The sequence below is a fragment of the Oryza sativa genome, chromosome 6, assembly GCF_034140825.1.
Source record: "Oryza sativa Japonica Group chromosome 6, ASM3414082v1".
Classification (NCBI taxonomy): Eukaryota; Viridiplantae; Streptophyta; class Magnoliopsida; order Poales; family Poaceae; genus Oryza; species Oryza sativa.
In genome coordinates this window covers 4,869,827-4,884,817 of record NC_089040.1, presented here as the reverse complement: position 1 = coordinate 4,884,817, position 14,991 = coordinate 4,869,827, and the positions used below count along the sequence as shown (strand labels likewise).

At 37.4% G+C, this 14,991-nt stretch overlaps 1 protein-coding gene across 3 annotated transcripts; it reads left to right on the top strand.

The window, feature by feature from the left end:
* The first annotated feature begins 4,503 nt into the window (after window positions 1-4,503).
* Window positions 4,504-10,177, top strand: LOC4340382 (transcription factor LRL3). Of its 3 annotated transcripts, XM_015788549.3 has the most exons (10): window positions 4,504-4,652; window positions 6,318-6,713; window positions 6,945-7,111; window positions 7,196-7,288; window positions 7,390-7,482; window positions 7,575-7,736; window positions 7,858-7,923; window positions 8,613-8,678; window positions 8,771-8,839; window positions 9,585-10,177. In XM_015788549.3, the coding sequence occupies exons 2-10, from the start codon at window positions 6,464-6,466 to the stop codon at window positions 9,822-9,824; spliced, it is 1,206 nt and encodes a 401-aa protein (XP_015644035.1). In that variant the 5' UTR covers window positions 4,504-4,652; window positions 6,318-6,463; the 3' UTR covers window positions 9,825-10,177. The 3 variants fall into 3 exon arrangements, with proteins under 3 accessions (XP_015644035.1, XP_015644031.1, XP_066167640.1); XM_015788545.3 differs by having other exon boundaries at window positions 6,318-7,111; XM_066311543.1 differs by lacking the exon at window positions 4,504-4,652 and adding an exon at window positions 4,713-4,890 and having other exon boundaries at window positions 6,318-7,111.
* The last annotated feature ends 4,814 nt before the right edge of the window (window positions 10,178-14,991 follow it).

Genomic DNA, 14,991 nt, shown 5'->3' with positions numbered 1-14,991 from the left:
GAAAAAAGGATAAACAAACTCTTTTTGACAATTTTTAAGAGATAGAAATAAAGTCTTTTTGAAACCAAGGGTTCAGTGGTTAGGCAGAGGGCTAGGACATGCATGAATATGATCATTTAAATACTTTACTCCCTCCGTTTTAGATTATAAGATATTTTGACTTTTCAAATTTGACTGAGTTTATAGATAAATATAGTATAATATTTATAATATCAAATTATTTTAATAAAACTTTAATTGTATATATTTTTATAATATATTTGTCTTTGGTTGAAAATGCTATTATTTTTTTCTACAAACTTAATTAAATTAAAGATGTTTGACTTTTATCAAAGGTTTGAATGATGATTGATGAGGATGAGACAAGCATACTTTACTGATAAACGTTTTTTTCATGGGAAAGTTGCGTAGACTTTGCTTGTAAGTTAGTACTGTAACCGGCTCCGGACCCCCCGGAAGATTAGTTGACCTACTCAAAAACTCATGCTTCAATTCACACAATATTTAGTCAGAATCTTACAAATTTTGACCGCTAGCTGATATTTAATTGGAAAAATTATAAAAACCACCCCATAAATCACTTGAAGATTGACATTCCACCCTATAAGTCATTTTGTTGCAAATACCCACCCTCTACTTAGTTTTGTTGCAAAAACCACCCTAATGCACACATACTTAATCAAATCAGTTTATTATCGCTGATTTATGGTTATCACAGGCTAAGCTAGCCAAGTCAATACTGTCCAAGTGTTTACATTAGACTTATTTTCCATATTTGATTGAACCTTTTTTTCATATAGCGAAACTCAGTGCGACAATATTTAAGCTCTCGTCTACAATTTTATTTGTGGAGTCTCACCAAAAAAATATCTAAGAATACTCCGAAAGTATTTAATTTTGGTAAAAACCACATTAATCGCTCACACTTTATGAAAACATATTGATTCGGTTAAGCATGTGTTTACTGGGGTGGTTTTTTCATCAAAACTTAATAGGTGGGTGGGCATTTGCAACAAAATAACTTATGGGGTGTAATGTCAAACTTCAAGTGATTTATGGGGTGGTTTTTGCAATTTTCCCTATTTAATTTGTACATAGGCCATGAATTCGTGCAACGAAACCTCTTCTCTATGGAATGGTTGACGACTAACCCAATTCTTAATCAAATAAATTTTGTCGTCGTCGATCGATCAATTAATTGACAGAAATCACATCCACAGGAAAAATAAGGAAAACAAAAACAGTGGTCGGATTTGATCGATCGATCCGTTAATTTCCTGATTAATTAGTCAATGGGGTTCGGTTCATTAGCCGGATTAGCTCGAGCTAATCCCAAAAGCCACGATTAATTAGCGCGGCGAAATTACTGCCTTTCCCTCGCCGGGGACGGGCGGGCGACGTGGCCAGTTGGGTAAAAATTTGGCGCGAAATTCACGCGCGCGCCGGTGCATGGCATGGCGCGCATGCAAAATAAGGGCCGTTTAGTTACTAAAAAGTTTTTTCAACATCACATCGAATCTTTGACACATAAATAAATTATTAAATATAGATAAAAAGAAAAACTAATTGTACAGTTATGGGAGAAATCGCGAGACGAATCTTTTAAACCTAATTAGTCCGTGATTAGCAATAAGTGCTACGGTAACCCACATGTGTTAATGACGGCTTAATTAGTCTCAAAAGATTCGTCTCACGGTTTTCCGGCGAGTTCTGAAATTAGTTTTTATTCGTGTCCGAAAACCCTTTCCGACATCCGATCAAACGTCAAAGGTGACATCCAAAAATTTTCTTTTCCTCAACTACACAGGGCCTTAACCGCTTTGTACGAATTCAAAGCCGCGTGGAATTTGGCACGGCACGTCGCAGTTAGATCGATCCAGCTCACATCCTCGCTAGCTAAACCTCTTCAAGCTTATAATCTTTGATTAATTAGTTGATTTCATCTTACACTAAATTAATTACTGCTTTCTGTAAATGTCTTGTTTAACTTTTCAGCAGCTCGGATGGGCGAAGTTGACAGTAGATAGAGAGCTAGGTAGAAATGTTACAGTACTAGCTAGCTTGGCAAGTATAGCTGCTCCATCTTGACAAATTTGTGGTGTTGGTTTGGTTAATTAATTAATGAGTTGATCACCGGCTGGTATGGTTATGATGATGATTAGGTCAATTACGCGGTTGCTGATAAGCTGATTGCTAATTGCGTGCACCCCAAAACAATCAAGCTAAGCCCGGGATTACGCATGAATCATCATAACCTGGGTACTATATATTAATGGGTTTGTTTGGGAGAGTTTAAAATTCTGATAAGCTACTGGTTGATAACCAGCTTCTGAGACTGAAAAAATTGAGTTTTCTAGCTTCTGGTTTCGAATTCATTTTTTAAATTCTACAAGTATATTTTCTAATAATCTAGATAAAAAATATACTGTATTATAGGAAAAACTGCATCCTCCAGATAGGCCCATTATATGCATGCGTCACTGGAGACATGCAGAGCCAGAAAATTCGGTTGAAAAGGGCCATGGCGTGATGCAACGAAATTAATTAACGAGGCTTTAAATGGTCGAAGAAATAGTGGATTAAGAGCATGTACAAAGCTAGAGTCATATATGACCTCTATGTTATCTAAAAACTAGTATCCTACGTAGAGACAATAAGATCTCTAATTATTAATATATCAAAATACTTTTTCTTACTCTTTTTTCCTTTCTTTCATCACCATGCAATAAAATTTACTCTAATAAATACTAAGAGTCAACTCTGAGCTGTTGTCATGTATAACAACCATGCTTGTTTCTCTTTCTTCCATGTCATCAAATTTACTTGAATGGCAGTAGAGAGACCTCTATTTCACTAATACTAATTAATCCGTGTACAATTTCTTAAATAATCAGGTCACCCTGATTATTGGCATCCTATGGTCCTTCTCCAAATAAGATACGGAACTGAAGCTTGGCAGGTCGTACTGCTCCACTTAATTTGCTCTGATTAGTTGGTCAGTGATTTGCGTCTGAAATTAGCATTATGCCCATTGAATGTATTGTACAGAATTAGTTGGGAGAAAAAAATTACTAATTCCATTGATAAGTGAGTATCAAGCATTAATTAAAAGTGAGGATTAAAAATATTGTTGTTTTGCCCGGGGGGGCAGATTAATTAACATCGTCGAATCGATCGTAGGTCACAGCAAATCTCCAACTTTAGGTTCTGCCAAATGTGGGCCCCAGGGAACCGAAGAACACTAAAGCGGGGCCCACTTGCACAGCGACGTCATCACAACCTAACCTGGTCTCAGAACTCGCGCGTGACATAATCTGGACAAAACTTTTTATTTTAATCCATCTCACTTTGGCCCTCGCTGTTTTGGTGAATTTTGTTACATGAATTTGTATCCCCACAACGAATGACAATGCGGTTCTCCTCGTAAAAACCCTGCGATGATGCAGGAATGTAAAGCCTCGCGTGTAGATAGTGCTACACAAACTATAGAAGTCTAGCATTTTTCATAGAACAAAGTGTATTGAAATTTTGAATTTTATAGAAAGTTTATTGAAGAAAATTTAAAGGATATTTTCAAAACAATAAGAGTGGTGTTCACATTACTAAATATGTAAGCAAATTAGAACGGAGTAAGAATTGAATTCCACTTCCATATTTAGCATCAACTAATATTATCATCGAATTGATTGCACGCTCGGTGCCGTGTCTCAAATTCTTTGTTGTGCTAGTATTTTCTCGCTATCCAAATAAATGCGCCGACGATTTAATATCCATAAGATACAGATGACTCATCTTCTGATGTTCCATCTTTGTTTCATGTGCACATCAGTAGCCATTGCTAAATATGGTACAGGTGCACCGAATATAATTTTAACGTATGTCTAACAACACTAAAAAGCTATAATAATTTATAATAATTGTAAGTTGTCAGTCCACGTAATTGGAGCAAGAAAAGCGGCAACTAAAGTGACCCGTATGATCCGCATTACATCTCGCTAACTTTTTTGAAAGGGTGTTGTACGTTCCCCAAAAAAATCAACATTACACTTATTTTATAAAAAGAGAGGTAGCCTAAAACAAGAGGAAAAAGCTATGATACATATTACTCTTTTACGGTTCTACTATAGTCTGGAATCTAAGATGTCCTATTCTGAAAAAGACGCATGTAAACACGAAAAAGAAAAGAAAATCATAAGTCCTATTCAACAAAGATGTAAAGCAAAGTACATAAAAAAAGGAAATGAGATTATTTGTTTTTTTCCCACATTTCCACCCAACCCATCCATCCATCCATCCCTCTCAAAGTTCTCCAACCCAAGAACCACAAAAAGGCCTACAAATACCATGCACCAATGCAAAATATAGACAGAAGGGGTGTACTAGTAAACAAAACAAAAAGAATAGGTTGAGACTTTCCTGCTATCGTCAGCATTTTCAGCCCCCCTCCCCTGGGCTGGCTCTGCATCATCATTCATCATCAGCAGCAGTCAGTCCATCCAACGCGTCTTCAGTCCTCACCCGCAGCAAGAAAGCCACACTTTTCCTCCTCCTCCTCCTCCTCCTCCTCCGCCTCTTCCTCTTCCTCCCCCTTCGTTCTCCACACCCACTCTCGGGCTGCGGCTTCTCCGGCTTCCGCGCCTCTTCCTCTGTCGGTGAGTGCTGCGAAATTTTGTGGTTCTTCAGTTAAGGCCGTGTTTGGCTGCATGGTGGGTGGGTGTGTCTATCTGTTCTTGGGGAGGTTTGGGGATTTTGGGAGGTTAGCGGCGGGGTTTCTTCTTCAGCTATGATTTTTTCAGGTCGCGGGTGTGGTGGTTAGCGGCGTTTCTTGGTGGGGTTTTGGTTTTGTGAGGGGAGAAGGGAAGAAGGGCAATGTCAAAGATGGGCGATCGTGTGAGTTTGATGGTTTGGTTGGTGTGCATGTAATGTTTTCTGGTTCTTGATTGTTTCTCCTTTATGAAATCGCGGAAGATAAGAATTTTCTCGATTGTATAGTTGGGTAAAAATTGGCTCTTTCTTGTTATCGAATTTCTAACTTGTTTTTGTTTCATGGAAATCCTATTGGTGGAAAAGGATAAGGATAAGGCACTTGCCTGGTTTTCAAAGAAGGTTTTTGTGATGATATTACGATTGTATAGGTCAAGCATGTGTGAATTCATGGGAATGATATTACGATTGTAGAGCTCGTATGATCAAGAAGCTCTTTTTTTTTTGCATGTAATGATTTATCCACTGGCACCATTTTTAGTTTTTGCAATCAGCAGTCTCAAACTGTGAAAATTGTGTGCTTTCAGCCTTTCCCTTTGGTTTTATTGCTCATTGATAGCCTGTTACTTCTTTTTTTTACGATAATAGATTTAGGAATTTTGACAAATCTTTGCAGTGCTGATAGATACATAGTACTATACATTTTCTTTTTTTTAGATAAGTATACATTTTCTTGTTACTGCCTAGACAAGAACAGTCCAAACTGACTACAAGCATGGTATGCAGCAGAATGTGAACTAGCATTTGAACAGTTGGAGGATGCATGTCGGTTTTATTACATTCATAGCCTAGCTTTAAAGAGAGGATGGTATTGAATATTGAATGTGTGTAATTATAATCGACAATAGTTACATGATAAAGTTAAGAGGTCAGGTTTCTTCTACTGAAAGGTGGAAGAATATTTGCTTGTTACAAATTGATTGTATGGAACTATGAATTGGTTGCTTCCATTTCCCAAAGAAAATGAGTTGCCGCTGTAGAACAAAACAGAAAATAAGTCCTAATGATCTGCAATCAATCGAATTAGAATCATTCCATTTGTACAAATGGTGGCTTAGGACAGCAGCTGTGGTTTCAATGTTCATGTACGTTCTGTTTTGTGTATAACAAACAATGGCGCAGATTGGAAGCTTGTCTTGTATCTAAGTTTTCATAATGCACTACCATCCATGCTATATTTGCTGTCCTTATGTTCTTTTAGTTAGTTCATCACAAATATTAGATATAATTTCAACTATGCTTGGTTTAGCTGTTTGTGACATCTCTGCAGTTTGTTAAGGAAAATAAATGCGGACCATGGAAAAATTCAAAATCCCTTATTTAAATAATTTGTGTATTAAACTGACATGAATATGACACGAGTGTGTTTTAGCTGAGGATCTTTTGTCAACTGTATGCATCAAGCAAGAATTGTCCTACTAATATTTTAATACTTGTTTATTGATGTGGTTAACGCGTGCTATAAGATAACCAACTTTATAAGTAGTAGCTATTATAGTATTGTATATATACCATCTTCTCATTTGACAATATCTTTTAAATATTGTGCACAGGGTTAACAAAGTTACTTTCAGCGTCAGAGGGTATTTCGTACAAAAAGGAACTGCTGTTGGTACAGGATTATCAGCTGTGAACACTTTCTGTTTCTAGAGGCCATTCTCTGTAACACTTTGGAGCATCAATTTTGTAGCGTGCTATCATGGACTACTCTGCTGGTTCCTACATGTGGCCTGGCAATTCAGGTTCTGAGAACTATAATTTTGTTGACGGTTCGTCGGAATCATATGCAGAAGAAGGAAGCCTACCACCTTCAGGCTATTTCATGGGAGCTGGATCAGATCGCAGTTTAAAGATCACGGAGAATGAAAGGAACCCCACTATGCTTGCAAATGGATGCTTGCCATACAACACCCAGGCTCATCCATTATCTGGCCAGATTCTACCTAAGGGTGAGCTCCCTAACAATCTTCTGGATCTTCAACAGCTACAGAACAGCAGCAATCTGCGAAGCAATTCAATTCCCCCAGGGGTTCTTCAGTGCAATTCAACATCTGGAACATTTGATGCGAAATTGGATACACCTGGTCTTGCAGAACTGCCTCATGCTTTGTCCAGTTCAATTGATAGCAATGGTAGTGACATTTCTGCTTTTCTTGCTGATGTGCATGCCGTTTCTTCAGCCCCGACGTTGTGTTCAGCATTCCAAAACGTTTCCTCCTTCATGGAACCAGTAAATCTAGATGCTTTCGGTTTCCAAGGGGCACAAAATGTTGCTATGTTGAACAAAACAAGTCTTCCAAATGGGAATCCCTCGCTGTTTGATAATGCTGCCATAGCATCACTACATGTAATGATCACCAATTCACCACATATACATAATTGCCATATTATCTGCTTCATTGAATTATTTTTTGCTCTTTTGGCAATCCAGGATAGCAAAGAGTTTCTCAATGGTGGTTCCATCCCTTCGTTTGGTACTGTCCTGCAGGCACTAGGAGCGGGTGGTTTGAAGGCTGCTCAACAGGTTTCAATTTCAAGCTTTACCACTAAACAGCAATTCCCACATCCGCAGCTCACTATCCACTCAATTCTAACTGTACTGATGAATCAATTTTCATATTGCAGGAGCAAAATATCCGGAATATACCTCTCCCTACATTCACATCTGGTAGTCATTTGGCAGTTACTGATGCACAAGGGCCACCACTTCCTTCAAAGGTTCTATTTGCATTTCTCATTGACAGTGTTTCACTTTCTTTCTCTTCAATTTTATACCTCAACAGTTGAATTTTGTGTATGAAAATGTTCAGATACCACCATTGATCCATGACCATAATAGTGAGTACCCTATTAACCATTCTTCTGATGTGGAACCCCAAGCAAATTCAGCTCCTGGAAATAGTGCCAATGCGAAGCCACGTACAAGGGCTCGCCGTGGACAGGCAACTGATCCTCACAGTATTGCTGAACGGGTGAGTTCTTTTATAAGATCAGTTCACTTTGAAACAAATCAAACTGTTGCATAATAATCGATTATTTTTTTTAATTTGTGTGCACCCATGGTCTTAAATATAATTTCTCATTGTGCTGCAGCTTCGCCGAGAGAAAATTTCAGAAAGGATGAAAAATCTCCAAGTCCTTGTCCCAAACTCCAATAAGGTGCTTTTTTTGTTCTGAGTCACCACAAAAATGCAATCCGCTTCTCCCCCTGTTGTTATTGCTGTCATATTCATAACTGTTGATTGATAACAACTAAGAGTATACTAGGGGAGGATACATACTTAAGTATGTTGGGAAATTGACCAAATGGGACAAACAGAAGCAAGCATTTTTTTGGATTATCAAATAGATCAGATCCAAGTATTGATCTTTTGGTGCAGCCAACACATGGGCGTTAGATGTACCGTTGTCTTTGTTTCAGGTGGATGGGATTTATAATGTTGCTGATACATATATTCTGCCTTCAATGCAATTATTTTTTTATTGGCATCTATCTATACTCCTTTTCAAAGAAAACAATGGTGGTGGCAGTGAATCTGCCACCCCACCTCTATTATATAGAGTATTGTTTATGCTTTTACTAAATACCCCTTCATGTGTTTTACAAAATAGTTTTCTACATATGATTCTATTTTATTTCATCTCTAAAATACAAATTTATTATGCAAAGACATCTACAGGGAATAAATTGTCCCAAAAACATCACAATAATTTTTCCAAGCAATATTAGCACATGTATAATTTATTTTAATCCGTAGCAAAGCAAGTGTATTTAGCTAGTATAGAATAAAATGTATACAAATTTTGGTTTAGAACTCCTGACAATTAACCCTTCTTTGTATGAGCAGGCAGATAAGGCATCAATGCTTGATGAAATAATTGATTATGTGAAATTTCTTCAGCTTCAGGTCAAGGTACATCTGCAGTCAGGTTTATTTGGTGTGTGGGATGAGGTGGGGGCGTTAGCTCCTTTTCTGATGGCTGACAGTCTTCTTGAATTCTGTAGGTATTGAGCATGAGCAGGCTAGGAGCTCCTGGAGCAGTTCTTCCCCTTCTTAGGGAATCTCAAACCGAGGTGTGCAGCTTTCCTATTTCTTTATGTTTCCAAACAGAATCCTTGTTAGAAAGACTAGTTGAATGTAGGCTGTGCTATGTTAAAAGATTGTAGAGCTATGGAAACAAGTCAATTTATTTTAACCTCAGTTTTTTCCCCTTAAATTACATTTAGATACATAACAAATAACATCAGTCCAAATATTCATGACCATTCCATGATTTCATATGAACATTGGCTTGCCTTTATTAATTTATTTGCTCTGTGAGATTAGTTTTGAATTGCCCATTATTGCGACCATTGGCATCAAGATAGGACAAACGAAGATATACCTTTGCACTTGTGTACGAGGGGAACAAAACCTTCTGTGATCAAAACTGCTTATGCATTGTGCCATTATGCTTCAATAATCAATACTGCTTAACTTTTTTTTGTGTGTTCTGATTAAATTAATAAGATAACTAACCAAAACTTGTGCTTTCTTGGGTTGGCATCTTAATTGGCTACATTATAAATAATATATTATTTATATGTAGTGCAACATATGCATATCCAGTTTCAAGTTTTCGACATCCTAGATCAGTTCTACCATAATATTGTAGCCTACTGGAAGAATCTTTCTGTGCATTGTAGTCCCAATTTATATCCGAGATTTGCTCCTCTGGTTTTCATTGAGTTTACTTAAATATGTAATAACTGATGGGGCCACAATTCACCTGGATCTCACTATGTCTGAAATAACCATCTACTCATTGAACTTCTGCAGTGCCATAGTAATCCATCTCTATCAGCTTCAACCATTTCACAAGGGCCACCAGACATGCCAGACTCAGAAGACAGCTCTGCCTTTGAGCAAGAGGTAGTGAAGCTGATGGAAACGAGCATCATCAGCGCGATGCAGTATCTTCAGAACAAGGGTCTCTGCCTGATGCCCATTGCTCTCGCTTCGGCCATATCCAACCAGAAAGGCATGGCTGCTGCTGCTGCAATCCCTCCTGAAAAATGAAAAAAAAAATGAAATCGGAAAAATATGGGGGGAACAACTGCAGAAGACATAATAACTCAACGGCTGCAGAAATGTGCTGGACACTGCAGGTTTTGTGAATGAAGTGAAATCCAATCCAGGGGGTCATAAAACATAGGAAGTTATCTGACTAATTCAGGCTTATGACACAATCTACTCTATAGTCTATAGCTATTGTGTGCCTGTTGCACATCAGTTGATGTGTATTCTTTTGTTTTTTTTGTATTGCATCCGGATGCTAATTAGGTAGTAGTGTTTCCTTTGATGTACATGAGTATTATCTATGCGGTTTTATCTAATGTGCATATAAAGTAAAATCTGGTATGTTGCTGCTAGCTTATGGTCATATTTGGGGAAGTTTCTATAGAAAATTTTTGCAAACCACGCGCACGGTAAACGAGAAAGTGAGAGAAAGTGAGACTGGGAACTTAGAACCGAAGAACGCAGCCTAAGTCTTTGTCACCTCTCAACCCAGTTCAGGTACTGCACAGGAACCAAATCCCCTTCAAATTATTACTCCCTCCCTTTCACAATACAAGCGATTTTAAGTTTTTACTTGCAACGTTTGACCACTTGTCTTATTCAAAAAATTTTGAAATTATTATTTATTTTATTTGTGACTTACTTTATTATCTACAGTACTTTAAACATAATTTTTTATTTTTTATATTTGTAAAAAAAATTGAATAAGACGAGTAGTCAAACGTTGCAAGTAAAAACTCAAAATCCCTTGTAGTGTGGGACGGAGGGAGTAGCATTTCACAATCACATGTACTCCTTCCGTCCTATTTTAAGTGTAGCGACATTTAAGCATCTGTCTTATTTGAAAATTTTATGAAAAAAATAATAAAAAGTCATACATAAAATATTATTCATGTTCTATTATCTAATAGTAATAAAAATACTAATTATAAAAATATTTTAAATAAAACGGACGGTTAAATGTTGGACAGAGAAACTCACAACTGCATTTAAAATAGGACGGAGAGAATAACTTAGATCATTTGCAAAGGTAAAACAACACTTAAAAGTAAAACCTGAATAATTATACTTTACACGCTTCAACAGTAAAATGTCCATGTTTATAAGTAAATTATGCTGCGACATATAAAAGCAAATATGGACAATTGAAACACAACAACAGAAGAAGGCAGGGGAACACTTTAATCATTCATGCGGTTGCGAATTTCTTCAGGTAGTTAAATGCGCCAACAGAAAAAGGAAAAGAAACGCCTGATGTGACATGACTAATTGACTACTTGCCTCCCTCATTTCAAATCAAGTTTGTTTGGATTGGGATAGTAGACATTATCATTTTGCTTAAAGTAGTTTTGTATAGTAGGATCAGGATATTATGATATTTTTTTAAGTTTAATTAATATTTATATTAATTACATATAGCCATTATATATAAAAAATACAGTAATAATATATGTCATGCAAATAGAGATATTTATTAAGAGAAATCATATTGGTTTTGATATATTAAACTGATTTTTATATAAACTAGAGCATATTTATTTACATTATTTTCAAACCATCTTATTTTAAATAATATTTTATAGTATCATAGGGATCGTGGAATCAGGATACTACTTAAGATTTCGTAGGATCGTACAGTAATGAATTGTAGGATCGTGATACTATGAAAATTAGGATACTAGGTGAGATCGGTATCATTTTACCTTGATAGGATCGTAGTATCATAAGATATTAAAATACGAATCGGGATACTAACAACCTTGTTTTGAAATCGCCTACAATAGCATCATTAGAGAGTAGTAAAAAGCTATTAAAACAGATGGACCGCTGAGTACTCCATCCGATTTATATTGATCGTAATATAAGTTTTTCACTAAGATAAGAAAAGCACTTAACTTCTTTGTATTTCATTCAACTAGAAAAAAAACCCGTGCGTTGCAACGGATGAAATCCATTTTAATCTTATTTTTTATATGGTTTAATTAAGATGAAATTCATCGTGAGAATTCGCTTAGATACATATATTTTTAGAAAAATCATGAGCTGCAGTTAGGAGTCCGTTCGTCTAAAGTTAGCATGCGAGTTTTCTTATACAACTCCTTATGTATTTCCAAAAGTGAATGAACTTAAAACCAACTCAAATACGGATATGTATTTCCAAAAGCGAACGAACTAAAAACCGACTTATACATAGATGATGTAACAAAGTATCGGTAAAAACATCTTTATTTTTTATAATAGGAGAGATATGAATATGTGGTATACAGATTTTAACTCCTCCACATGCATAAACGAGCGCTTAACTACCTAAATATATGTATGCATGTATAAATGCAATATGTCGCATGTCTAACAAAGGGATCAAGATTATACGACGATCAATTTAAAAATTCTTATTTTTTATGTGATAATAAATATGGAATAGAGGGAGTATATCATTTTGATGTATAATTTAAGAGTACATACTCTCTCAATCTCTCTCTCTCCCCCTTTTTAAATACGAGGCGGAGGTGGCGGAGCAAGGGGCAGGTGGAGGCTGTGGCGGTGGGAGAGGGAGAGGGAGAGGTAGCGAGTGGGAAGAGAGGGAAAAAGGTGGAGGATGCGGGCGGCGCTGCTGACCGGCTTCTCCATCACCACTATCCCCTCCACCAGCCGTCAGACCACCGGATTCGCTGGCCACGAACTCGCCGCTATCAAATCCGATGGCCTTGAGGCCTGGCCATCGGATCTGGCTTCTCCAACAGCGGCGAGCAGCTAGACGGCGGCGGTGGTAGTGGAGGTGGAGGCGGCGGCGCAGGGGGAGTCGACGGTGCGAGTAGAGGCGGAGGCGGCGGCGGGAGGCGACGGGGATGACGATGGGGATGACATGAGACAGAGACGGAGGCGACGGCGACAGGGGAGGGGGGAGGGGGAGGCGGCGGCGGCGCGAGAGGGGCAGAGGCAGCACGCGGTGGCGTGAGAGAGAGGGAGAGGGTGAAAAATGAGAGGGAGGAAGCAGCGGTTAGTGGGTGCCAATTTGCGAAAGCCCCTCGGTTTCCTATTTTTACAGTGCAGCCCTAATTCGTGATTTTTCTCTCCTTCGCAGGATTATCTAGCTTTTATAAGGGCTTAAATGTAAAATATCAACATAGAGGAACTGTTAGTGAGGGATTTAGATCAAATTACGTACAAACTAAAGGGTTTTTTTATAAAATTTCCAACACGCACTATAGCTATCCGACGTGGACACCACGAGAAACGACCTGAGGCGCCGGCCTTGAAGAGGTAAATGAGTGTTTTTCGTTATGAGTCTAAACTAATTATGAGTATTTTCGTTATAAATCTGGATAAGTGTTTTGTCTATATTTATAATTATAAATGCTTATATTTAAAAGTGAATGTAGCACATACATAATTAAGACTGTCAATTTTGTTCCGATATCAATTGAAATGGCCGGAACGAACTGTTCCCCCATCCAAAATTGCACACGCCAAGCGGCCTAACGTTTTGGTCACCAACACGAGTAATTTCGATGAATTCCAGCAGTTTAAACCCACTCCAGCCATTTCATCCGGTGGCCGCTTGTTTGATTGAGTCGAAATATCCAGCCAAATTTAAACTTGCTTTCGAGTTATTACTGGAGAAATAAGGTCCTTAAACTTGAATATTTTTGTGAATGTTATATATATTGATCAATTCATATTATTTATTCCACCAATATCAATCAGTACAAGCGAAAGGGCATGTAACCTAGTAGTTACAAGAGCCTCAGTAGCACATGAGGTCCTGGGTTCGACTCTCCCATGAGAGCGAATTTTTCAGGATTTATCGGCGTTGTGGCTGAGTGCGCGTGCGTTGTGAGTGTCTACGTTGTACTGTGTATTCTAAAAAAAATATCGGTTTACTTAGGGGTTATTCAGATTGATGTCATTTCAAACCATACCATTTTTGGTATGTTGTCAAATATATACATCCATTTAGTTTTTTATCAAACTCTGTTAAATACATAAGAAATCCTGCTAAAACTTAGTAATATTGCTAAATTATCAAAATATCAAAATTTGGTAAGGTTTATTTTGGTTACGGACCCTTAATTAGAATTGCAAAAGCAAGGTTTAATTTGGGTACAGATTACCAATACTATTACTGCACAAACCATCGACCCTCTTAATTTGGGTACGTTGCCAATACTATTACTGCACAAATCATCGACCCTCTTAGATAGTATGATGGCTAACTACTTGTTTATTAAGTTGTGCACGTCACAGGATAAGGTTAGCCATTGGACTGTATGGTTGATTAAGAAACATTATCAACAGCTGTAATGATAACAATTTGCGACTTATCACTTATATGAGGTAATGGCCAGGGGTCCCCCAACCCATTGGGGAGAGATTCAGCCATAAAACCATTAGATGCGCATTGCTTCCGTTTACCGATCAAAACAAGAAAAACTACAGGCGATAATTTTTTATTTTACTTTTACAAGGATCGGTTTGGAAGGCATTTTGTTGGCTACAACTATTATTATAATCCAAAGACAATGCAGCTAATATCCAGGTGCATTAGTCAGAATTGCATTATTATTATTTTGGATGAAGGTAGTATAACCGCCCCTGCCCCCTCAAAAAAAAAATCTAAAGTGAAGTTTTAAAATTCAAATTTCGCAACGGCTCAAGCAAGCACTTATGCATACACAGAAGCATGACTTTATAAACATTAAAAGAAATTATGACAAGCAGAACTTTAAATACTCCTTTAGAATTGAATGATTGAAGTGCTTCCTGTGTTCTTTTCAATTGTCCATATTTTCTTTTAAAAGAGTATAAAACAGTAACAGGGCAATTCAATTGTCCATATGGATCGGCTCTAACCTACGATAAAATAATTCTTAGCTGTTCCGAAAATAATACAATCTAGTCAAGGCAATATAGTATTACCCATATACTCTTAGCCAGTCACGCAGAGCGACGAAAACAAAAAAGAAACCCGTAAATTAATTCTAAAATGAAATGTCAAAATTCAAATTTGGCATACACAGAAATATGACTTTATAAGCTTAATAGAAAGCATGGCCTACAATAAGCAGCATTTTAAATATAAAACAGTGACAGGTCATTGGGACGAACCGGATGTAACCTGCAATAATAAAACCTTTTGTTCCTCCATGATTATAACACCCTACCC

Bases quoted from the DNA above. Each gene is read 5' to 3' on its own strand.
- LOC4340382 (XM_015788545.3), top strand. From the start codon at position 6,464: ATGGACTACTCTGCTGGTTCCTACATGTGGCCTGGCAATTCAGGTTCT. The intron at 7,483-7,574 runs GTTCTATTTGCA...GAAAATGTTCAG, and splicing joins GGCCACCACTTCCTTCAAAG to ATACCACCATTGATCCATGA. The intron at 8,679-8,770 runs GTACATCTGCAG...TGAATTCTGTAG, and splicing joins TTCTTCAGCTTCAGGTCAAG to GTATTGAGCATGAGCAGGCT.